General features: G+C 23.7%; 10 protein-coding genes across 10 annotated transcripts; 6 read left to right on the forward strand and 4 right to left on the reverse strand. All coding sequences in view use genetic code 6, as the record gives it.

Annotated features, from left to right (window-relative positions):
* Positions 1 to 667: 667 nt before the first annotated feature.
* TTHERM_000353479 (5'-AMP-activated kinase protein) lies at positions 668 to 2,817 on the forward strand (the record flags this gene model as incomplete). The annotated part of the gene is made up of 5 exons (XM_012799515.1): positions 668 to 978; positions 1,097 to 1,140; positions 1,372 to 1,496; positions 1,576 to 2,621; positions 2,685 to 2,817. The coding sequence occupies exons 1-5, from the start codon at positions 887 to 889 to the stop codon at positions 2,815 to 2,817; spliced, it is 1,440 nt and encodes a 479-aa protein (XP_012654969.1). The 5' UTR covers positions 668 to 886.
* Positions 2,818 to 3,606: 789 nt separating this feature from the next.
* TTHERM_00353480 (HELP domain protein) lies at positions 3,607 to 5,850 on the reverse strand (the record flags this gene model as incomplete). Its single annotated transcript, XM_001023104.3, has 1 exon — positions 3,607 to 5,850. The coding sequence occupies one exon, from the start codon at positions 5,848 to 5,850 to the stop codon at positions 3,607 to 3,609; it is 2,244 nt and encodes a 747-aa protein (XP_001023104.1).
* Positions 5,851 to 7,202: 1,352 nt separating this feature from the next.
* Positions 7,203 to 10,149, forward strand: TTHERM_00353460 (peptidase M1 family aminopeptidase; the record flags this gene model as incomplete). Its single annotated transcript, XM_001023103.3, has 4 exons — positions 7,203 to 7,922; positions 8,061 to 8,509; positions 8,570 to 9,236; positions 9,292 to 10,149. The coding sequence occupies 4 exons, from the start codon at positions 7,203 to 7,205 to the stop codon at positions 10,147 to 10,149; spliced, it is 2,694 nt and encodes an 897-aa protein (XP_001023103.2).
* Positions 10,150 to 10,412: 263 nt separating this feature from the next.
* TTHERM_000353449 (peptidase family M1 containing protein) lies at positions 10,413 to 11,803 on the forward strand. Its single transcript, XM_012799516.1, has 6 exons — positions 10,413 to 10,600; positions 10,662 to 10,755; positions 10,810 to 10,901; positions 10,961 to 11,015; positions 11,143 to 11,340; positions 11,397 to 11,803. The coding sequence occupies exons 1-6, from the start codon at positions 10,512 to 10,514 to the stop codon at positions 11,685 to 11,687; spliced, it is 819 nt and encodes a 272-aa protein (XP_012654970.1). The 5' UTR covers positions 10,413 to 10,511; the 3' UTR covers positions 11,688 to 11,803.
* Positions 11,804 to 13,428: 1,625 nt separating this feature from the next.
* TTHERM_00353450 (Serine/Threonine kinase domain protein) lies at positions 13,429 to 15,945 on the reverse strand (the record flags this gene model as incomplete). Its single annotated transcript, XM_001023102.3, has 6 exons — positions 13,429 to 13,484; positions 13,551 to 14,184; positions 14,611 to 14,924; positions 15,073 to 15,219; positions 15,417 to 15,630; positions 15,709 to 15,945. The coding sequence occupies 6 exons, from the start codon at positions 15,943 to 15,945 to the stop codon at positions 13,429 to 13,431; spliced, it is 1,602 nt and encodes a 533-aa protein (XP_001023102.2).
* A 1,132-nt stretch (positions 15,946 to 17,077) lies between these two features.
* On the forward strand, positions 17,078 to 17,727 carry TTHERM_000353438 (hypothetical protein; the record flags this gene model as incomplete). The annotated part of the gene is made up of 2 exons (XM_012799517.1): positions 17,078 to 17,469; positions 17,667 to 17,727. 2 exons carry the CDS (start codon positions 17,078 to 17,080, stop codon positions 17,725 to 17,727), a joined length of 453 nt encoding a protein of 150 aa, XP_012654971.1.
* A 685-nt stretch (positions 17,728 to 18,412) lies between these two features.
* TTHERM_000353439 (RNA recognition motif protein) lies at positions 18,413 to 19,512 on the reverse strand (the record flags this gene model as incomplete). Its single annotated transcript, XM_012799518.1, has 4 exons — positions 18,413 to 18,670; positions 18,729 to 19,146; positions 19,260 to 19,339; positions 19,429 to 19,512. 4 exons carry the CDS (start codon positions 19,510 to 19,512, stop codon positions 18,413 to 18,415), a joined length of 840 nt encoding a protein of 279 aa, XP_012654972.1.
* Positions 19,513 to 19,915: 403 nt separating this feature from the next.
* On the reverse strand, positions 19,916 to 21,526 carry TTHERM_00353440 (transmembrane protein, putative; the record flags this gene model as incomplete). Its single annotated transcript, XM_001023101.2, has 1 exon — positions 19,916 to 21,526. The coding sequence occupies one exon, from the start codon at positions 21,524 to 21,526 to the stop codon at positions 19,916 to 19,918; it is 1,611 nt and encodes a 536-aa protein (XP_001023101.2).
* A 673-nt stretch (positions 21,527 to 22,199) lies between these two features.
* TTHERM_000353429 (transmembrane protein, putative) lies at positions 22,200 to 22,583 on the forward strand (the record flags this gene model as incomplete). The annotated part of the gene is made up of 1 exon (XM_012799519.1): positions 22,200 to 22,583. The coding sequence occupies one exon, from the start codon at positions 22,200 to 22,202 to the stop codon at positions 22,581 to 22,583; it is 384 nt and encodes a 127-aa protein (XP_012654973.1).
* A 1,398-nt stretch (positions 22,584 to 23,981) lies between these two features.
* Positions 23,982 to 24,770, forward strand: TTHERM_00353430 (hypothetical protein; the record flags this gene model as incomplete). The annotated part of the gene is made up of 1 exon (XM_001023100.2): positions 23,982 to 24,770. The coding sequence occupies one exon, from the start codon at positions 23,982 to 23,984 to the stop codon at positions 24,768 to 24,770; it is 789 nt and encodes a 262-aa protein (XP_001023100.2).
* Between the last annotated feature and the right edge of the window lie 47 nt (positions 24,771 to 24,817).

The following is a 24,817-nucleotide window of genomic DNA, read 5'->3' on the forward strand; positions in this document are numbered from 1 at the left end:
ATTTAAAACAAAAATTGATTAAATACTTTAGTTTCTGATCTGTTTCTCTTACTAGAATTTTCAGTTGCAGAAATAAATGCCAATCATTTAAATTTAGCTTAAATTATAAAACAATTGTATTAGATAAATTAATGCAAAATAAAATCAATCCCTATATATTAAGTAATAAAATTACCTTTACGAATTAAAGTGACGAAATAATTCTCACAAATTCGCATAATTAAAATCAGATATGTGAATAATTAGAGATTTTTAAATTATTTATTTTGCTTGATTTAAAAAAAAAGAAGATTCTCGTATTTCTATTTCATTTATAGCAAGGAATATTAAACGAAGTGATTGTAGATTCTTAAATTATGATTTCTACTATGGAAAAAAAAAATTATACTTCAGCCTAAGTAGAACTTAAGAATTTGAGGTAGATTTAGTAAGAAAATATCTGCAAATATACTTAAAGACAATAAATTTTATGGATTTGAAAAAACAAATTCAGACAATAAGTAAAATATATAATTAAATATCAAATTTCTTGTAATAGTCATTAAGCTGTCATTTATATACAAAAATTAGAATTATTTAGAAGACAATAATGATGAATGAATGAATGAATTTGATTAAATATGCAGTTATTAAATGTCAATCAATTCTTGCTCATACAAAATAATTAAAAGCAAGCAAACATAAAGCAGACTTATTTTGTTAAAAACAAAAGATAAATAAAAGAATCATTAGGCTTTAATTAAACAACAAAAATTAAAAGAAAAAAAGACTCTCTATTTCTTAGTTTTTTATAGTTTATTCTGAGTAAATACGAAGCAAAAGAAAAAATAAGAAAAGGATTCTAAGGCAAATTAAATATTTAAAAATAAATAATAGCTAGTATATCATGGGTTCTTAGAGTTCAAAGTTAGTTAATGGATAGGAGATGATGCAATAGAGTTCTGGGGTAGTTAGAAACCAGTATATGAATTAATCTGGGTAATATTTTAAAAAAATTATCATCTAATAAAATGCTCTTTTTGCAAATTCTAACTAAAAAATTCTTCTTTAAAAAAGCTATTAAATTGATTTTTTTGTATTAATTTACATTTTATAGGAATTCTATTGGAAGTATGACAGATACTTAATAACGTGGGAATTGTAAAATTAACATTTTAAATATAGATTATTATTTAGCATTAAAATTCAATAACAATTTTTTATTTATTTATTGTTATTTTTTAGCAATATAAATAAATATCAAATGAAAACCAAGTAGTTAAAAAAAAGAGGATACTTAATGATAAAAAAGCATTTATTTTTTTTTATATAAAATTTTAAATATGTTAAAGGATATCTATGAACCTATTTGATTTTATTTTTAATGAAAAGTCATCAATACGATATTTTAGTGGACAAATGGTGCGAATTCTGTATAGTTAACAGGTACATTTAACAATTGGGTTAATCCCATACCATTAGAAAAAGTAGAGAATAACTGTTTTCAAGTGATTCTGGTAATATGAGATTCAATCAATGATTATTTATCAACAAAAAATATTTTTACCTTTATTACAAAGTAATCTTAATAAATAGAAATTAAGACCAGGAGTATACTAGTATAAATATATAGTAGATGGATAGTGGAGATTCTCTCCCGACGATCCTACTTGCAATGATGAAAACGGAAATATTAATAACTTAATTGATACAACAAACATTGAAAGAAGCATTTCCTTAATAGGTTAAAATAATGGTTCCACCAAATTTCTTACAATGGGTTCTCAAAATAACTCAGTTAATTTCATTTAGACAAACGCACGTATAATGAATTCCAACGGAAATGTTGCAATGCAGTAGCAATAAAATGCTTAAAATTAATAAAATATTATGGGAGTTAATGCTAGTAGTAGGAATAACTAACAATTTTAGTATTAAGCTTAGCAATAATAGTTGTTACACTAACTTTAATATTAAAATTTATTATAGCAGCAATAGTAGTAATAACCCTAATAACAATATAATGTATAAAATGCATTTAATTAGTAATAATAAAATCTATAAATGTTTTAGCAATTAGGTAACAATCCATAAAACATTTCACCTAATATTATTGGTTCATAGCAAGGTGGAACTATTCCTTAGCAAGAATTTTAAAAAATGATGCAACAAGGTGGGTAAGGTTAATATGCAAACTCCTTACATCCCTCTTCAAATATTAGCAATATGCAAGCTATGTACATAAGAGCTTCTTAAAATTCCAATTTCGATAAATCTTAGCTACTAATTAAAGCTCATATCACTCAGTAAAATCAAACTAATTTCGAAGTAGCTTTTAAAGATCAAGCTCCTGTTCTTCCTCCACACTTATTAGAAGTACCAACAATCAAAAGGAGAAGTGCTAAATATGTTTCTATGTGGAGAGAGAAAAAACCTAGACTAAAAAGTAATGTAAAATCTGTATTTGGAGGTTAAAATAGTGTGCACAATACTAATAATATGAATATTGAAGAGGAAAATACAGATATAAGTATGAATGGATAATAATTAACTTTGAGTAATACACCTGAAGACGATGCAGAGGTTTTAATGCACGTATTTTAGCCTGGACACGGCATTACACCAGTAGATCATGTTACACTGTATATTTAAAAAAATTTTTTAACTAATTTAAAACGAATTAAATATTTATTTTATGAAATTAGGAACCATGTTGGTATAGACAATTTAAATCATAATGACAAATACAATGTTTACTGCATAACCTAAAGATTTAAAACAAAATACACAACCTATAAATTTTATACATCCAAATATGATACTTAGATTATAATTTGAGTTTATATCTTATTTAGTGCTTGAAATTAATTATCTAATTTATGGAGTGAGCCATAGTAATCAAATAAAAAACTAAAATATATTAAGGCATAATAAGTTTTGAATCTTACCTAAATATAGTAAAAATATAAAATAATTAAGTAAAAGATCAATTCAATTTTAAAGAAATAGCTAATTAAATAAATAAATAAATATCTTTAAAAATATACTAAAATAGTTTTAAAATTAATTAATATGTAATTATATCCTTCTATAAAAATTAAATATAGAATATTATCTATTTATTTATCTATCTATCTGTTAATCGATCTATCTTTCTTTCTTTCTTTCTTTCTATCTATCTATCTATCTATCTATCTATCTATCTATCTATCTATCTATCTATCTATCTATCTATCTATCTATCTATCTATCTATCTATCTATCTATCTATCTATCTATCTATCTATCTATCTATCTTCTTACCTACCTACTTTCCTTCCTTCCTTTTTTTGAATACAAATTAAAAAACTAAATCACTCTCAAATGAACTTATGCTAATTTTGATTAAATTATTCATTTTTATTTAAAATTTTTCAAATATAATTTGCCTCTTTCTTCATCTTCTAAATATTTGCTTAATACTTTTACTAATTGTTTTTCTAATGATATTGATAGTAAATTTATTTTTTAAATTATTTTTTAATGCTAAATTAATTAAAAACGAAATTTATTTTAATGATACAATACATATTAAAAATGAACAAATGAAAGAAATTTTTTATTTTCTAAATATATTAATATTCAAATTCAATTTGCAGTTATTCTCCAAACTAAAATTGAGTTATCTTCTCCTCCAGTAGTGATAAGGTATTTATCATCATATGAGAAGCGGACATTAGTAATGTGTGAGCAATGACCATTTGATTCAATACATTAAGCATTTGAGTTGACACAAGGCCATCTAAATAGATTAACAGTGGAATAATCATCACCATTTGCTAATAAATAATAGCCGTTAATTTTAGTATGAGAGCGGTCACACCAGTTGATATCTGTATAGTCATTGTAAGATTTCTTCCACATTTTTTACACTGGCCAAGAGAATATACAAGAATGAGTATCCCATTCTTCATCTCTCAGTTAGGTAGCACCTGCAGTAAGCTAAGCACCAGTATTAACATCCCAGAAGAGAAGATCATAAGCACCACAAACAGATCTTAAATGACTACCATCTTATGAGAAATCTAAATGAGTAATAAACGAAGTATGCTTGTTTAGTTTATGAACATTTTTAAATTCAGGATAGCTGTAAACATAAATCATATTGTCATGAGAACCAACTGCTACAAGGTTGCCTTTTGGTGAGAATTTGATTGTTGAAACCCATTCTTTTGCATGCTTAAATACCTTCTTTACATGCAAATTAGCATCACAGAAACGAAGGGTGCCGTCTTTGAAACCAACTAAGAAACCCTCTCCATTAGGTGCAGCTGCTACAGCACGAGCCTTTGATGAATCAAAGTAATCATTATTGTTCTTAGTATCTAAAGGTAATTACTCACCTTATTCATTTACATTCAAGCTAGCTCCTTTAAGTTGCTTGTGTTGGGAAATACTCCATACACGAATAGTTGAATCATCAGATACTGTAACAAAGAGATCATGATTATCACGGAAGAGATCAAGACCCCAGACTTCATTAGTCCAAGAGCCATTAGGTGAATAATGACCAGCCATAGATTACTTGAAAGCTTATACTACAAAACCTTCTCCTGCACGCTAAAGTTTTAATTGATAGATTTCAGAACCAAAAGTAGAAACAAATAAGAAAGAGCAATCGCTGTTAAATTAAGCTGAACGAACCTTGGCACAAAGAGATGTATTTAAAAGTTTACCTAAATCAATTTTTTAAATAACTTTGTAGGTCTTTGCATCTAAAATACATAAATTTGAGTCACGACCACCGGTAACTATATAGCCTTCGCTAAATGTAAGAGCATCTAAAATTTTAGCTTCATGAAGTTGAATTACTTTTTCGCAGGTGTTCATCTTGAAAACCTGAAGAGTACCATCTGCAGCACCTACTAGAATATCTTTGTTGAGAGGGTTGATTGCAACACTAATAAGACGAGTTGAGCATTTGTGGGCACCCCAAATACCTCTCTTATAAGTAAAATCAGTAGCATTCCATAATCTAAAGTGCTTTTCACCAGCAGTGACGATAATATTATCATCACGCCACTCGCAAGCAAAGAGTTTATCTTAACCTCCTGAATTGCTTTTAATTACTGCTCCAGTTTTTACATTAATGACAGTAATATCGTGACCATCATTGCATGACAATGAGACTAGCTTAGAACCATCAGGAGAAAAAGATAGTAAACTGCAACCTTTAGTAGCTCCATTTTTTATTTCTTAGACTATCTCAAGGGTTTCAGGATTCCAAATATAAATTGGACAATTCTTTTTTGTATCAGATACTTATCCTGTAGCGACTAAAGTCTAAGTACTGTTCACAGCTATTGCTGTTACATCGTCAGTGTGCTTCAAAAAGAACTTTTGGGTGTTAGTTTAAATATCGAAGACAACAGCAGCACCAGCAGCATTGTATACCATCTTACCTCCTTTTAAATACTTAACATTATTACGGCAGTCTTTTGAACGATATCCGTGAAGATATTCTAATTGGATTTTAACATCAGGCTTCTTGCTAAGGTTTGGATCTTTCTTATACCAAGTAGGAGCCTTGATAGCACCAACCCATGGTCTGCAGCCATTAGCCTGTGTATTATCGTTGAAATTATCTTCTTCTCCTGCCTCTGGAGCGTCTCCATCTTCACCCTTTTTGAGTAATTCATGAGTAGCTTAACTACGTTTTAGCATAGCCTCTGCCTCACCAGGTTTAAGCTTGTATTTAGAAGCTGCATCTTTGGCTTTCTTCTCTTATATTCCTGAATCTTTTACCTTCTTACCATCATCACCTTAGAGCTGTTTAAGCATTTCTTCTTAATCAGCGTCTTGAATTGTATTCCAGTCGTCTCCTCCGTCCATTTATTTATTTAGCTATTTTGCTTTATTTTTCTTTGTTTTCCTTCTACTTTTACCTAATTTTTATAATTAAAATTTGCAAATTTTATTACTTATTTATAAATTTTTGTTAAGCCTGATTTTAAAAAATATATATATGAATGTATATCTTTGTGTTTATCTTCTATAGTCAATTTGTGTAATAATTTATACAAATTTAAACAAAAGATTTGCATACGTTTTTACTAAATATCTATCTATTTTAATTGAAGCGAAAAATCTCCTACTCTCTAATCTCTCAATCAAAAATCTGCTTATCTAAATAAAACCTATAAATTTATAAATTCATCAACAAAAATGCAAAGGCACAAACAAACCTGTCATTTTTAATATATTTTCTCTAAAACAAATCTTTTTAACTGATTTAACTTAACCTAATAAGAAAATATGAGAAGTATTTTTGAAATATGATTGCTATTTGTTTGTTTAAGTGAATTTTTGAGCAAATTTTTGTTGCAATAGAAAATAAATAGCTTATAGACCTACAAGAAAAAAAAATCTTTAACCAATTCTTATTATAAATTTATCAAAAAAATATGATTGGAACTATATTTAGAATTTACTTTACATTTTTTAGAATGTTAGACAAAAAAATGATAAAAAAATAATTAAAATCTATAAAAATATCGTCTTAAAAAATGTATTTTATAATTTTTCTTTACTCAATAACTTGATATTAATTAATAATATTTATTTATTTTCAAATATTATTTTTTTTTTTATGTATCTTATTACATTTTCATTTTTATTGATTCAAATATTTTAAAAAAATTACATAAAATTAAATATTTCAAATAAATTTAGAAGTCTTTTTGTTTACTAAAAATGTTTGGCTAATTACATTTTATTAATTATTTATCTTAATATTTTTTTATAAAAAAATCAAAAAAAATAAAAATAAAAATATTTTTTTCTTATGATAATTTTAAACAATTTTTTGTAATAGAGTTAGTTATTTAAACACATTTTGAATCAAAAAATTAATCTAATTGATGTAACGAATTAATTTCAGTCAATATTTAATTTTATAAAAAATATTATGCAAATTAATTTTAATTTGATAAAAATAGTATTCCCTAAACTGTAGTAGATTACTAGAATATGAATCTGTAAAGATACACAACATTGATCTGTTTTTATATACCTTACTAATCTTTTTGTTCTCCTTTAATATGAATATCTTGATAGCTTTCTGATCTTACCAAAGGAATACGATATCAATAAATAATATTTCAATTAAGGATATATCTTTTGTATAATAATTTCTGTTCAAAAATTTAATAAAAAAAAGTATTTATTGAAAAGCTATAGTTTAAATGTGCATAACTCATAAGGAAGTAGCTGATAGAATAATTCAATGTCTTACTGAAAAATAAGCTTAATTAAGATCCTCTATAGTATTAGCTGGTAGTGTAAACTACCATTTACGTATAAAGCTTCTTAAAGGACCTAACTATTAGGGTTTAATAACTGTTAGGTTCTTCGCATTAAAGCATACTGATGAAGTTTTTCTTGATTTTACTGGAAAAACTATTTTGGGTATGAGTATCAACAATAATTAGGTAGAAAATATAGATTGGGATGGTAACTTCCTAAAGCTTAAAGGAGTAAAGTAGGGAAGAAATGAAATTTTAGTACACTACGAAAATAAATATGACAATGATGGAAACGGCTTGCATAGTTTTATTGATGAAGACAAAAAGCAATATATTTACACAAATCTTGCTGTTATCTACTGTCGTCGTGTTTTCCCTTGCTTTGACTAACCTGACCTTAAGGGTAGCTTCTAGCTTACTGCAATTTCTCCTAAAGATTGGATAGTCCTTTCTAACGAAATACCCTCTGAAAAGCTTGATGTTTCTACTCATTTTAATTAAAAAGAAACTATTTACTCATTAGAATTCATAAAGCAAATTATTGAAGACAACTCAAGCTACGACTTACGCGAATTTCCTGAATCTAAGCCATTAGCTTCTTACTTATTTGGTATTATGGCTGGGCCATATGCCGAAGTAAAGTGCAAATAAACCTATAAAGTAATTAAGTAATTTATATTTTTATTTAATTAAATCTAGGAGATTCGCCTAAAATAAAAAAAATCTTAATATGAACTAAAATTTACTTTTATTTTGAATATTTTATTTAATTCAATATTTACTTTAAACTATTTATAGAATATTCCAATGAGTTTGTTTACAAGAGAGTCTATTATGCCTCATTTACTTAGAATTTCAGATTTTCTTTTTGAAGTAACAAATAAGTCCATGGAAGTATATGAAAGAATATTCGGATATGACTTCCCATTCAACAAATATGATCAAATCTATGTACCTGAATTCAATTGGGGTGCTATGGAAAACGCAGGTATTGTTACTTTTAATGATTTATATGTTTATCGTGAAGAAGTTGACAGTGTTAAGCTAACTAAACTTGCTAACACCACTTCTCATGAACTCTCTCATCATTGGTTCGGAAACCTAGTAACTATGAAATGGTGGAATGATGTTTGGTTGAATGAATCTTTTGCAGACTTTATTTCTCATTATTGTCTCTCTTAATTTTAAACTACCACTCGTCCTATGAGTGACATTTGGGTTGCTTTTAATGCTCGTAAGGCTTGGGGGTAATTATTATTATTATTTTAAACCAATTTAATTTTTCTAACAAAAATTTACAAATTTAGATATAGAACTGACGAGCAAGTTACTACCCATCCTATTGCTGGAAGTGTTCCTGATACCAACACTGCAGAAAATGTTTTTGATGGTATTACTTATGCTAAAGGTGCTGCCACTCTAAGATAGCTATTTTCTCTAGTTTCTGTAGAGAATTTTAGCAAGGCTATGAAAGAATATTTCCATAAGTTTGAATGGAGAAGTGCTACACTTTCTGATTTAATTAATACTGTTGATGAGCAATTCTAGTAATCAGGCTCTTCATTCTCTCTTTCTAGCTGGTAAAAGACATGGATTTGCAAAGCAGGATTAAATAAATGCATACCGTTATTTGATCCTTCTAGTAGAGACGTTAATTCTAAGTTAGTTATTAAGCAAACATACACATTGGAAATGCACCCAACATTAAGAAATCATAAAATGAAAATAGCTTTCTTTGATGAAAATGCTAAAATAGTTCACTAATAAGACATCCTTTTATAAGATTAACCTGAAACAGTTATAACATATGACGGTTCAAAGGGAAACTATAAAGCTCTGCTTTTAAATTACTAAGACGAAACTTTTATTAAAATTGCTTTCGATAGCCACTCTATTTAATTCTTTAAAGAAAATTTAAATAAAGTTGACTGCGAATTATCAAGGACTCTCATTTGGCAAGCTTTTTACAATATGGTAAATACTAAATTGAATAAATATATTATTCTGAATGTGAATATTTAAAATATAGGTTAGGGATGGTGATTTATCTTCTGAAGAGTACATCGAGTTATTTATTAACCACATTAATTTAGAAAAGTCAGATGGCTTAATCAGCAATCAATTATAATTTTTGGAAACAGCCTTCCTTTCTTTTACTCCAGGAAAATACTCAAAAATTTTAGGTAACAAAATCTTTGACTTTTTATGGAGTATGATTGAAGGATCAGATGATAGCTAAGTCAATAAAAAGCTGGCATTGATAGGTTACTTACCCTCATTTGCTAAGAGTGAAGAGAAGGTAAGAAAACTTTTAGAATGGTATAACCGAAAAGCCCTCACTAAGGAAACTATGGGAATAAAAACTCAATGGTAAATAGTGTAGGCTGTTTATAGAATTAAGGATATTTCAAAAGAAGAAAAGGAAGAATTATTTTAAACTTAATCTCAAAAAGATAAATCTGACTAAGTTCCTCTTTATGAGTAATATTGCAAGTCACTATTAGCTTCACCAGAAGAAAAAGAAAAACTATGGTAGAGCTATCTAGACCCTAATAATCCTCTCTCTACAAGACTTTTAGAATACTCATTAATGGGTTTTAAATCTCACTCTACTACAGAGTTAACCTAAAAATACTAACTTTTATGGTTATAGAACTTATCTTATGTTTTCAAGACCTGCAAGAGAGAATTATTTAAAGCATATGTTCTTTATTTATAACCATCATAAGAAACTTTAGATGAAGAATTTAATAATAGCTTGCTAAAAATAAAGTCTGAAATTACTGAAGATGTTTTACATAAGGTGCTCTTGGAGTGTTAAGATAACAATTCAAGAAAGCAAAAGGCTATTTCAACCTTTTTAGCAAATACAAAATTAACTGTATGATAAATATTTTAATATCGTTATTTAAGTTAGATGCTTGTGTTTATTTATGTTAATTCCTTATTTGTTTTGAAAAAATTTGGAAATGAAAATTTATTAAAAAGAGTCAAAATAAAATCAATAATTAAAAAAGTTAGCCCGCCGTGGGGCTCGAACCCACGACCACAAGATTAAGAGTCTTGCGCTCTACCGACTGAGCTAGGCGGGCAGCTCATAGTATTAAATCTCTTAATTAGTAGTTTTGCTAATCTTTTCTTATTTGACTTTTATTTAATGAATAAATTAATTTGATTGTATGCCATAAAGATATAGTATAGTATATTAAATCATTTATCTGCTTTAATTAATTTTTCAAACTAAAAAGAATGGCTAAAAAACCTAGTTTATATCTTTTTATAAAAAATGAGCTTCTCCTTTTATTTTTAAAGGGTATTAGAGGACTATTTGAAAACAAGTCATTCTTAATATTCATAACCTTTATTAGCCCTTTTATTTATTATATGTTTTAAAATTAGGGCTAGGGAGAGATCTTATAATTTTTATCCAAAATTATTCGGATTTGGAGCAACATTTTTTGGTTACTTTTGGCTGAAGCAGCAACTCAAATTTGTAAAAAACAAAAATTTATCGTTATTTTTTATGATTGAGTATTTTTAAAAATAGGAATTTGACTAAAGACCTCAAATAAATATTTTAATTCCTGAATTTATTTATAAATCAAGAAGAGAACATCATGTTTATTGGGAAATGTCAAGGTAGAATAAATAGCTTGATATAGTTTTTATGAATTTATATATTAATGTAATTAAAAAAGATTGGCAAGAGGTAAATCAACAACTTTCACTCATTACATTTGGGATGATGAATCTGTAACTAATTCAAAATTTATCAAAATTATTTTTAAAATTTAAATTATTTTCAAACAAACAAACAAACATATTTACAGAAATTTCTTATTTATGTTAGAATTTTTTATTTAATTTGAATAATTTATAGAAAATGGTGTACTACATAGACAAAAAAGGAAAGCAATCATTTGAAAAAAATATATTTTCAAGAGAAAGATTAGATGTTTCAGATAACCCACTCTTTGAAAAAATACTAAGAGCACCTTCAATAACTCCTGAGCTATTTAAAAGAGGAAACGAACTTATTGCTTATACTAAACATATGGATAATAGATATGACTTAGATGTAAAATATTTTCTCAAAACTTTATTTTAAAAAATTTGAAAAAAAAAAATGAATAGAACTATTTGCACTAGAAGAGTATAACTATAAGTGATTGGATTAGGGCTATATATTACTAAATTTGGCTAACATTCTAAATTTCTAATAGATATCGTTATGACCACTTTATAGGGAAATATGATTTTATTTACGATTTTGAAAAAGTGAAGCTTGCTCTAAATATTCAAGGAAAAAACTAAGTTTCTTAAACCACTGATTACTTAAAAGTTTTCATTAATTTTACTGATTATATTATAAATAGCATATAAGAACATGTTAATTAGAAGGAATAAACTAATAAATCAAATTGAAAAAAAACTAATATTCTAAAAAATATTTACTAAAGTTTAAAACAAAACCAATAATAAATCGATATAAGCTAATCATATCTTCTCAAAATTTTATAAATGTTTACTTTTAATAATAAATAACTTGATTAAAACTTCTTAAAATTAATTTAAGTTAATTATTTATAAAACTTGAACTATTAAATTTATTTTTTATAAGTAAATTTGATGTTTTATAAAAAAATTGTGATATTATTGTAACTATCATTAATATTTTTACTTTTAATATAGTTACCTATTTATTTTATTTTTAATTTAATTAAATTATTATGAATTTCATAAAGATTTTTTAACATAGTTTTTATACTTAAATATATTTTAGTCAAAGAGCATATTTGCAGTATACATTTCTTTTATTTTCTGTTTAAATTGTATTAAAAATACTCAAAATATCTATAAATAAATATGAATTCTAAATTTTAGGCTCTAAATTTTTATTATTTTGGCTTTGATTTAAATATAAAAATTTTCAAATTCATATATTACTTCTTTTACTTAAATTTATGGTTTTATTTTTTTTGTTAACATAAAGGAAAACTTATTTAAACTTTTAGCTTGTTTCAAAAAAAACTAATATCTTGCTTAGTATTTATGATTCAAATGTTTTCAAACCCTTTAAAATATTTAATTCTATCTCTAAAAACTTTAATTTTATTAAAATTCCTAAATATTAAGAGAGGGGAGTTAGAATTGATTAATAATGTCTAGCTGTATTTACCCATCAAGTAAGAAAATTATTTATTCTATGCTCATAAACAGTGTATTAAAATATGAGTCTTAAATTTGTTTATGTGTTTGAAATAATAGATAGTCTTAAAATAATAAATATAAGAGTTTATTAACAAGTTGCAACTTTAATAGTTTCCTCCATCACTCTTAATTAATTTATCTCCTTAAGTATATAAATTAATTTTTTTAAGTTATTTAATGACTTGAAATATTTCAAATTATGTAAGCAGTATTTAACTCATTAGGTTAATTAGTTATCATTTAAATAAGGCAGTTGGGTATATATGTTCTATATTAATTGCTCTTATGCTTGATTTTCAAAATTTTTAAATTTTTTTGAGTTTTATTTTTGTAATTTAATAAGGATGCTCAAATTATCAAAAAATATATTGCCAAAGAAATAATATTTAAATTATTAAATTATTATTTAACAACTTAATTTTTTAGAATATCTATTGTTGAATATTGTTTTAGATAAATTATTACAAATATTTTATTATTTTTTATCAAAATTTATCATAATTAATTCGTTTGTTTTTATTATTAAAACTAACTGAAAAATTTTTGTTATTTTTTAGATTTTTTAAATTAATAGTTTTCCAAAAAAACAATAATAACTTTTGACTATATTTAAAAAAATAATAAAATTTAAAATATTTATTTAAAGCAACTGATAAATTAATTTTCAAATATCTTACAAAATGCAAAGAGATGAAACAAAAATTACAAGGATAGATATTAAGTAGTTAAAATTAATTAATAAGTAAATATTATTCTAAAATGAATCTTAAAAATATACATAAGAATAAGATATTAAAATTGAAGGATTATATAAGGTTAAGTTAGTATTTATTTTTGTTATATTTAGCAAATAAATAAAAAGTGAGATGTAGCTTAATTGTTCATTTAAATACAGGATTTATTAGTACTCCATCCAATTTCCTTTGATTTATAATAACTAAATATTAACATTTCATCATTTTTTACTGAATCTACTACTTACAGCGCTGCTAAAACCGCTTTTATTATCAACTAATTTACAATAAAAAAATATTTTAATAATAAATTAAAAATAAATAAATAAATTATTTAAATTACCTGGTTTTTTAACTTATCCTGCTTATGGTGTTAAACTTCCTTTAGGATTAGTAGAAACAGTTGGTTTTTTAGCTGCACCTGATTTAGTGCTACCACTTCCAGAATTACTTTATGAAATTACATTTTTTGTTCCTACAATTACAGAATTGGTTTTTTAAATAACTGGTTTTTCAATAGGTGTATTAACTTTTGAAGGTTATTTAGTGGAAGCATTATCACTACCAGCCTAAGATTTATTCTCTTCTTCAATAAACTTTATAGTGATGTTTGTTTCTGATATGAAAGGATGATTCATCAAATCTACTGTGCTTATTCTATTTGCTGGATCAACTTAAAGAGTTTTTTCAATTACATCTAAACACTCCTTTGAAAGTTTCTTTTTTATGTCTTTTGGTATTTCATACACGCCTTCTGTAATTTTTTCCATTATTACATTATTATTTGGTCCATTAAAAGGGAACTCACCTACTATCATCATGTATAGGATGACACCCATAGCCCAAACATCTATAGCTGGAGTTATTTGTTTAGTTTTACCATTTAAAACCTCAGGAGCCATGTATCTTAAGCTACCTGCATCTATATTCTCTACGCTTTGCTTAGAAGCTACCCCTGCAATACCAAAGTCTACAACCTTTAAAATAAAATAAATTAATTATTAGCTTTAAAAATAAAATTTATTATCAATTATTGATTAAGATGTTTAAAATGATATTATTATCATTTTTATTTACTATATCTGAATAAAATTAATCTTTGTCTCTTATTAGTTCATTAAGCTAATATATCTCTTGAATATTAATTTAAAAATTAGAGTAGAAAAAACAAATTTGTAAATTTAATCTATGATATAAAACCATTTTATTTTTCTCTGTTGTAAGAAATAATTCAGCTATTAATTGTAGGAGTAATTGAAACTCTTAATTACAGTATTAGGATTTATATAAACTTTTAAGACTATGTCATAGTATATTTTTTTTGAGTATACTTCTCCCATAAAATATATAAAAATAAAAATAATGGCAGAATAACAAAAGAAATAAATTTATTAATTAATTACTTTTATTTGATCGGAACTTTCAGATACAAGGAGAAGATTTTCTAATTTTAAATCTCTATGTATTAATTTGTTCTTATGACAGTAATTCATGGCATCTACAATTTATTTAAAGTAAACTTTGGCTTATTCTTCAGTAAAGTGACCTACTTTATCAACTCTATCTAATAGCTCTCCACCTTCTAAATACTCCATAATAAAAACTACTTTCATATCTGATAATGTATAGCAATTCTTAATCTTAACTATATTTTTATGATTTAAAGACTTTAAAATTTCAGCTTCTCTAAAGACCATATCAATATCTGAGGCGTTTCCTATATTTAATTAAATTTTGGTTATTTAACAGAATTAGTTGTAGAAATTTCAGAGTCCAAAAATGAGAATTAAAAACAAAATTGATGCTTTTCTCATAGTTTTTTTTTAAAATAAGAACACAAAATGTTTAAGTTAAAGAATTATTACCTATAATATTCGTTTTAACTATTTTAATTGCAACCTTTTCTTGAGTTATCTTATGAAGTCCTAATTATACTTATCCAAAACCTCCTTCACCTAACACCTTTACAAGATTATATTCTGAAAAACTTGAGTTGGCATCAAAATCTTCACCTAAATATACCAATATATAATTACTTTTACTTATAAAAAACAAGAATACTTTTAAAAAAAGAATAAATTAGATAAGACAATATGGGGTTAATTAATAATAAAATCAATATTTTACATTCATACTTTTTTTTAAAAATGTATCAAAAGTAAATTTTAATCATATAAATGCTATCAATATATATTTTAGAAAGTTATACCTTTAGAAGCATAAACTATAGCTTTATCTTTCAAATATAAAAGATCATCATCATACAATTCAACCCCTTCTTAGTTAAATAGTCTAATTTCTCTAATATTCTTCATATCTGTCTTTTGTTCTAATGTATTTGCTATCTTATTTAAAGTTAATCCTTTTTGTATCTTGATTTCAATCGGCTTCATCATAGGATCACCATTTTTATAGACTTTCATCTAATAAAAATAGAATATTTTTTATTTTATAATGCAATATTAAGCACTTCTGGCTTTAAAAAATAAAGTCATTCATACAAATTTTTCTTTGACAACAAAATCTTCATCGAATTCCATTTTCTGCTACTACTTACTTACTTATATCTTAATGCAATTTAAAATCTAAATTTTTTGTTCACTATTTGATATACCAAATTTTTTCTTTTTAATGATTTATATTGTGAATTCAAACCAATTAAGTTGTTTTCTTTATTGATTTATTGATCGATTAAATAATTAATTTATTGATAGATAAATTGTAATATTGAGATACATATATATACACACTTAGGAATATAAAAAAGCTATTTATTTGAATTGAATCAATCAATTTTATTATGTGTGTGTGATTAATAAGATTTATCAAATTTAATTTGATATAACAAGCTATCTATATTACTTTATTTACTCACAAAAAATAGGGTACAAAAGCAATATTATTTACTTGTTAATTTTTATTAATTCTCCTGTGTTTTTATTTACACTTATTTAAATATCTTTCTTAAAATTTATAAATAGATACACTAAAAAATCTATAAACTAGTAAATTTTGTAGTAAGATCAAATATATTCATTTCTATAAGAATTATAAGGCTATTAAAAATTGTCGAGTAACAAACATTTTTTTTCTTAAGTGTATTCCAAAGGCTGATCAATATTTAAAATAATTATTAGTGTATTTTACTTCTTAATATAATCATCATATATGATCAGAAAAAAGTATTCAATAGTTATATGGATCATCATCATAGTATTAATTTTATTATTCATATTAATCATAATTATTATTATCGTTTATATGATTTTATGGAGGAATAAAATTTTGCAAATTATTTTAGAATTAATTTTGCTAATTATTATTCTACTATTGATTGTAAATCAATTTAGCTTCTTTTATTATCAATTAATTTCTAATAAAGGATATTAATTAATATGTATCATAGCTAGGATCCATTCCTAAATCGTCAAATAAATATAAGCATGTGTCGTAAATCCTAATTTTATGAGAAATAAATTTATAAATTACATATTTCAATAAACTTATCGATAAATTAGATATGAAAAAAACCTTGTAACATCTCTAATGTTATTATACTCTCTATTGTGTGCATAATCATTTCTAGCCTATTTTAGCTCAAAAAGTCTACTTCTAATTAATCTTTTATCACCCAAATTGAAAAAAACTAAAGTTTTATTTTATAATCTTAAAAAATAAAAAGTAGCTATAATCATTTACCTATTATATCTTCATAATTCTATATAAAAAAGGACAGCATTCCCAAAAGATCTTTATTATAACTCTTAATTATTAAAAATTTATTAAATTATAAATCATATATTTAGAATACCTTTTTCAAATCGTTTAGTGCCTACTAATTTGTAGTTTTTTGCATTTATCCATCAATAAATGCTTACATCGCTTTCTTAATTATATCATATAATTTTTCTAAGCAACCTTCAACCAATTACCTGTTAGTGTAAATATCTAAATTTATATCTTGATTCATTATCTATTTTACTAATATGTTCTAAATAATAATTCAGAATAATTTCTTCTGTTATCAATTCAAGAATTAATCAAATTTATTATACTCTAAAACTCGAAAAAATCTAAGATCTCATCCAAATAATTTCTAATAAAAATTAGCTATAAAAAATGAATTATACCAAATTTAAGTGTTTAAACTAATAGTATCATCAATATTTTATTAAAACTAACTAACTTATAAGAGAGGGGAGTGGGGCATATAAAAGCTATAAAATTTGGTCAGGAAACTTACTTATAATGATTTTAGAAAGGTTTACAAAATTAAAAATTGTTTATTCCTACAACTAAATATTTTAAAATTATTTTTGGCATTATAGATTTTTTTTATTTTTATTAAATTATTTAACCAAACAAAAGATCTGTAAGATTTCATAAAAATTTTGATAAAAAATATACCTTTAAATGATAATTATACTAGTTTAAAAAGTATTATATTATTTATAAAAAGATAGACCCTTTTTTTGTTTCATGATAAGCAAAATATGAAAACCATAAGAAAATATAATTGATAAAAAATTATTAAATTACTTAAAATTTATTTTAAGAAAGTAGAATAAAAAATTAAAAATGAATACTTAATTAAGTACAATAAGTTAAATTACTATCTTAAAACAACCTAATTAAGCCTAATAAGTGGAGATAGATAGATGGTATTTCTGAAATAACTATTTTACGATACAAATTTTATACTGTTTTTAAGATTTTATAAATATATAGGAGTTGTTTGTTGTGTAAAAAATTATTGAGTCAGTCATTGATGAAACAAAATTTAAGATTACCTTTTTTTTAAAATATAGACAAAAAACTTACTATTTTAGCAATTATAAATGTTTTTGATTTTTCAACCTTATAATTTATAATGCTAAAGAAAAAATAAAATACCTTTTTTGAAAAAATTTTATTAGTAATAAATATTAAATATGTAGGGGAAAAAAATGAAATTTAATATTATTAAAATAAAATATATTTATTTTTTAGAGAAATTTAAGATATTTTTTTTTTAAATAATGATTAAAAATACAAATTTTTTCATTAGCATTAAAATAATTAGTTAAAACCTTCTTTAAAAACATGCATAGTAAATTATTTTTTATAAATAATATTTTACATCTAAATACAAAAATAAAATGAAAAACAAATTTTATAATAAATAACTTCAAAACAGAATCCAAAGTTAATAAATTATATACTATATCAGTCATCTTCTTTTGATTTTTCTTTTCTTTTTTTATCTTTTTTAATCTTATTGCTTTTTTTGGATTTTTTATCTGATTTTTCACTGTCATTTTTTTTGTCCTTCTTTTTCTTTTTATCTTTTTTATCTTTTTTATCTTTTTTATCTTTAGTAACTTTTATAATACCTTTGAGTAATTGTTCTTACTCCTTTTTAACATCCTCTAGCTTCTTTTCTAATTTATTATCTTCATTTTCCTCCATAAAGAACTACTCCCACTATATTTAATTTAAATAATATTTTAATAAAAATTTATTCAAAAAATTAAATAAATACTCTTTCATCTTCATCTAAGAAGTATTTTTTATCCTTCATTGTTTAGATATTTTCATAAGCTTTTTCAGTTCTCTCTTAAGCTATTTAAGTTAATCTTTTTTCTTCTTCAATCATTAGTAATTCTTCTTCAGTGAAATCTCTGAATTCCCCCCATCCTCTGCCATCAGGACCTGAAGGTTTATACAAATTATCCTCTAAAAAGTCTGTTCCTTCTTCTTTTAGCTCTAAATATTCTCTAGGAGGTTTATATTTGGATACATGATTTACTCCAATAATTCTACCACAAAGATTTATTTAATTAAAATTTTCTACAGCTAAAATTGTGCTTCTTTAATCTTCATATGCTAGAAAGCAGTAACCCTTACTCCTACCTGTCTTCTTATCTCTAACAAGGCGTAGGTCTACTATCTGACCCCATCTATTTAATATCATAATATTCTAATTTTAAAAAGAATTAAGTTTGTTTATGAAAATAGTAAAATTTAGTTGGAAAATTAATTTATGATAAAACTTTTATTAAAATGAAATTACTGAGAAAAAACTGTTGATATATCTCCTTCATTTAAATCATAGTTTAATCCTCCTATAAAAATATAAGCACTATCTTTATACTTTAAAAAAAATAAATAATTATTTAGAAAACTTAATGTAATAGAGACTAAAATAAGTTATTGAATATTCTATAATTAAATAAACTTACATCATTATGCCATGATTAGCCAGTTTCAACTCCTTGTTTTAATTCCTTTTCTATATATTACTTTACTTTTGTTGAATTGTTCATTTACTAACTAACTAACTAACTAAATAATATTTGTTTATTTTGTATTTCTTCAGATTTATTTTAATAAAAATATAAAAATAATATTTATAATAGATGTCTAACAATTTAATTATTAAGATTTCTTAAGCTTAAAAAACTACTGAAATAGGATTTAGGATTAGAATTAAATAAATCATAGCCAATTTATTGACTAATTGAAGATATTTTATTTTTTTCAGAGGTAATTAAAATTAAAATAAAAAACCATTAAATTTTATAAATCTACAAACACAATCCAGTAAATAAATAGCCTATAAACATTTAATTTAGTAAGAGAATTTAAATTGGAAAAAATGATACATTTTTAAAATAAAATAAAATAAAATTAAGGAAACAATCAATATCCTTTTATAAAATAGAATGATCAAAATAATCTTTCACAATATTTATATGACTCAGATTCATTTTTAGTATTGATTATTTAAAAAACGCTTCCAATAGATTTAGATCTGATGTGCATAGAGTTATTGAATTATTATTTAGGCTAGATAGTTAATTTACTTCTCTTTGGAAATTTATTAAGTTGATTAATAGATTTTTTTTATCCAAATTATGGAAGATCATAATCTTCATCTTCACTTTGATGAAATTGATCATAATTATAATGTTGACTAACAAAACTTAGTTATTCATGGTTTTCATTATTATCAGTTTCACTATTTTAAAAGCTACACATACTGAGAGTGTTTCTTTGATTTTACCTTTTTTTTTCTTAACTGACCTGCTTTTATTTATTTAAATAATTTAGCTATTGAAGTAGTTGATTTTTTTTCTATTCTAGTATTTCTTTTTTTATCAACTCTTCATGCTATCTTTTTAAAATATATTCTTTTTACTAGTTGAAAATGTCCATGAACTTTTGCTCTTTTACCATTTTTTACTATTAAAATATCTATGAAATCTATTGAGGATCAACTATTTTAGGTTTATCTTAATTTTACTGAGAGATTTTAGCTTGGTTTAAGTACTACTTTTGCAATTCTATATTTAATCCTTAAAATAAGGGCATAGGTCTTATTTTATTATGAGAAAAGTGGTAAAATAGTGCTTTGAATAGACTCAGCAGTAAAGAAAGTACTCCAAAAATAAAAGAAAATTTTAGCTTGATTTATCTATTTAGCAATGATTAAATTATCCCAAAATCTTTGTGCCTTTTTATTTTTTCATAGAGAGCATGTTTTTGTTTTAAAATCTAATACAAAGCTTCACTTTCGTTTTCATACCTTAACCTAAACTCATCCAAAGTCTTCTTTTCTATTATGATTTCTTGATACTAGTTCCATAAATTGTATCCAAACATAACTAGTCCTAAAATAAGAAACACCATAATTTGTTTTTGATTTATATATGAATAAACTTCTTTCATTCTAGTTCTTAAATCCTTTTTTTGTAGGCATAAGTTATTTCCCTACACACACTAGCTGAAATCTAACTAGTTTATTTGGCTAAATAGGCAGTGTTTTAAAAATTTAATTGCATTTAAATCATTTTTATATTTGATGTAAAATGCCTTTTCTCTTCCAATAAAAGCTTTTTTATATTCATCTTAGTAGTTTTTGAATTCTTACTGTGAGACTAATTGTTTCTTACTACTGAAGTATGATTTGTTCTTTGAATCAATTTTATGCTTTAAGCAACTCCTGGTGTTTATTGAATCTTCATCAGAGTTATTTAAAGGACTCTGATATTCTTACTTTATGCTTTTACTTTCTCTCTTGAGCTACAGGTATCTTTTAGATACTAAGTTATAAATTGCCTAAAGGTCATTCTAATTTTTTTCCATTTCAATCAAGGAATTTTTTATTGTAATTAAAATTTATTTAAATAGTTTGAAATTAATTAAAAGTGTGCCTGTAATTTAAAAGATTGGAGTAAGAAAGAAAGAAGTTTTTATAATAAATATACAGGCTATATATAATTTGGAATATGAATATAAAAATGAATAAATAAATATTAAATTAAAATTTATTTTCATTTTAACACCATGCTATTATTTTATATTTATAAATCATCAAATTCCTTTTTATAATCCTTTAAGATAGGATTGTCTTCTTTTATTTATAGTAGAAATTCTAAAATTTAGTATTTGTGATTTAAAAATTAATGTAAAAGATTTTCACTACTAATTTTCGGTGAAAAATTTTGAGAGACTATTTTTTTAAGGATATTTAGATCTTTTTTCATATACTTTCCTGAATATTGCACTTTTGATAGCATTTCTATTTCGTTTTCAGAAAATTAAAGTCTATTTTTCTCTTTCTTTTTTTTATTCTATTTATTACTTCTTTTTTCCTCTTTTTCACTGCCACTTTGACTCTGGTTTTCTTAAATTTCTAGTTCCATTTAATCTTAACTACCTTATTATTCAATACTTTGTTACAAATTTTCATCATATTCTTCTTCTTAACCATACTCAATTGATTTTTCTTCATCTACACTATTAACTAATCTCAAGAGTTTTCCCCATAAATAATTATTTCCATAGCTAAACTCAAAAATTTTCAAAATTATTTCCTTTACAAAAGATTTTGAATCATCTATGAAGAACTCTACGTAGCTAATAATTTGCTGAACATATTCCAAATCAAATAAATCAGCGTTAAGTAAATCAAGTATCTCTTCTTTTTCTAGTTGATCACCATTTTCATATGCTAACTAGAAATATTTCTTCTTAATTAAGAAGCTATCAGCTCCATGAAAATCATTTTTATAGTTCTTTAAAATACTTAATACTTCTTCAATAGTCTTATTAAATGGATAAAGTTATATATATTGTCAACAATTTAAAATAAAATATACTTCTTCATTCTAAGTTTATTGTGCTAAATCTAGAATAATGTCTGTTGTAACATTTTTTTCTTTTAATATTTTTTCTTTGTATTATTTCAGCTAAAATTAATCTATTTTTAACAAACAAAAATATTTTAAAATATTCAATAAGTAAAAGTAATATGATTAGAAAGTTAAGGTAATTACTAGGGAGAGTATTGAATGTGTTGAGCAAGAGGGAAAATTTAATATTATTCATGTGATCTGAGTTAGAACTATATTGACTAATTAAAAAATCTGGAATTTATTTTATCTTATTAGTCATAAGCATGAGGCCAACTATTCTTTAAATTTGCATAAATACATTAGCATATTTTTGCTTACGTCTTGAAATTTTAGTTAAATGATTAAAAAACTAAGTGAATATTTCGTCTTCTTGAGTATAAAGGTAAATGATGAAAGTTAAATCCTCTAAATATTAAAGAAGCTAGGACTCAACTTTTTGAGTTTCTGGATTATACGATATCATTAAATAGTTAATAATTCCTATACATAAATCTAAAATTTTTGCATCAGATTCAACACTATACACAAATTTTTTCATTTTTTTCAAGTAGAATGCCAAGATACGTTTCCTCCTTAACTCAATAGGAGTTATGGAGTAATTTGTATGGTATAATAAAAAATTAGAATGAGGTTAAACCTTAGAATATCTATCTAAATATGCGTAACTTTTAGAATTCATTAAGCTCTATCAATCTTTAAATTAAAATTTTTAGATATCTAAATTAAAGAAATTAATAAATAAAAGAATCATTAATTTCATAAAACTTATAAAATATTAGCCCTTTATTTTTGTATATAAAATCTTCGCTCAAAATGAAAATTTAAGACATGCTTCTTAAAATTATATAAAACAAATACTTCTACTTTTTTAATTAATTTAATTACTGTTTATGTCTTACACTGTAAAACCCATTAATTTTGCTATATTTACTCATCAAAATTCATTTTGACAAATTTTATACTAGCTAAATATTTAAATATCAAGAAAAAAATAAATAGTTTTTCATCAAAAATTTAAAAAAACTTTCAAATTAAACCAATAATTCCTCACTTTAAAATAATAATCCTAAATTAAATTTACATAAACTATATATAAATTATATATTTTCAAATTGCATTATTAGATGATTACATATGTTTGAACACAAGAAGTCAGAAATGAAGATATTTTTATTGGTAATTTTTTTAATTATTTCCAAGATTTTTAATATTTATTTTTCTCTTTTTGTAGAAAAGTCAAAAAGGAATTTTACGATATTTTATGCATTTTAATAAAGATTTTACTATTTTAATCATTCAATTATTTGTTAATGTGTGATAGTTTAGCAAAAATTTTTATCTAACTAAAAGAAATCTAGTATCTTGAAAATAGGTAGGACAAAAATTTATTTCTTTGTTTCAAATGATTTATTTTTAAAAATAGTTTAAAGTTAACTACTTATTTAATATGTTTCAATTAAAAGAAATTTCAAAATAATTTAAATTGATTTTTGAGTATTTTTTAAAGAAATAAATTAAGATATTAATAATAAATTGTATTAAATATTTCAGTAAATATTTTACTAAAACAATTAATATCCTAATTAAAATTTAAAATGATTCACGTGTTAAATTTTAATAGTGCTAATTAAGCTTTTTCAATCTGTAAATTAAAAGAAATACAACTAAATAATATATTAAACTTATTATAAGATATAATTTATAGAATAAATAAGATGAAATAAATAATTTAAATAATATTTATTTTTATTCAGTTAATCCTCTTTATTGAATGCAAAAAATATAATTTATTCCTAGATTAGGAAGTACATGATATAGACCCGTTAAGCTTAGCAGATGAAGATATCGGTTAAGAATACAATCATCTAAATATTACAAGAACAAGATAATATTTAGTAGTAGAAAATATTGATGATTCATAGGATATGTGCTGGAGTTTCTTTTTAGAAGATTTTATAGATTTAGATTTAGAAACTGAAAATAGATTTGTCAGAGCACATTTTTAAAAACTGAATAACACTTCTACATTTAATGTTATAGGATTAGAATCTATTGAGCATAACAAATTTAAAAGAATATTTATTAAATAAGATGGATAAATTGGATATGCATATTCCGATGAGAAATTGATTAGCAAATCAGATGAGAAAATACTGATTGCTAATACAATTCCTATAGACTTCACTTTTAAATGGAGTTAAGGTGATACAATTTAAATATTTTATTTTGCAGAAGAAAAGTAAATATTGCTTTACAATTAGAATAAAGACAATTTATTTAAATTCTCAGAAAGCCTTATAGATAAGCTTGGTAGAAAATTTAAAATATTTATTGGTATATCTTCTTTCAATAATTAAGTAATATTAAGTAATTATTTGTCATGACAAAATTTTATATTTGTAATTAATTTTTAAAAAAATAATTTAAAATG

The sequence above is a fragment of the Tetrahymena thermophila genome, assembly GCF_000189635.1.
Source record: "Tetrahymena thermophila SB210 genomic scaffold scf_8254460, whole genome shotgun sequence".
Classification (NCBI taxonomy): Eukaryota; Ciliophora; class Oligohymenophorea; order Hymenostomatida; family Tetrahymenidae; genus Tetrahymena; species Tetrahymena thermophila.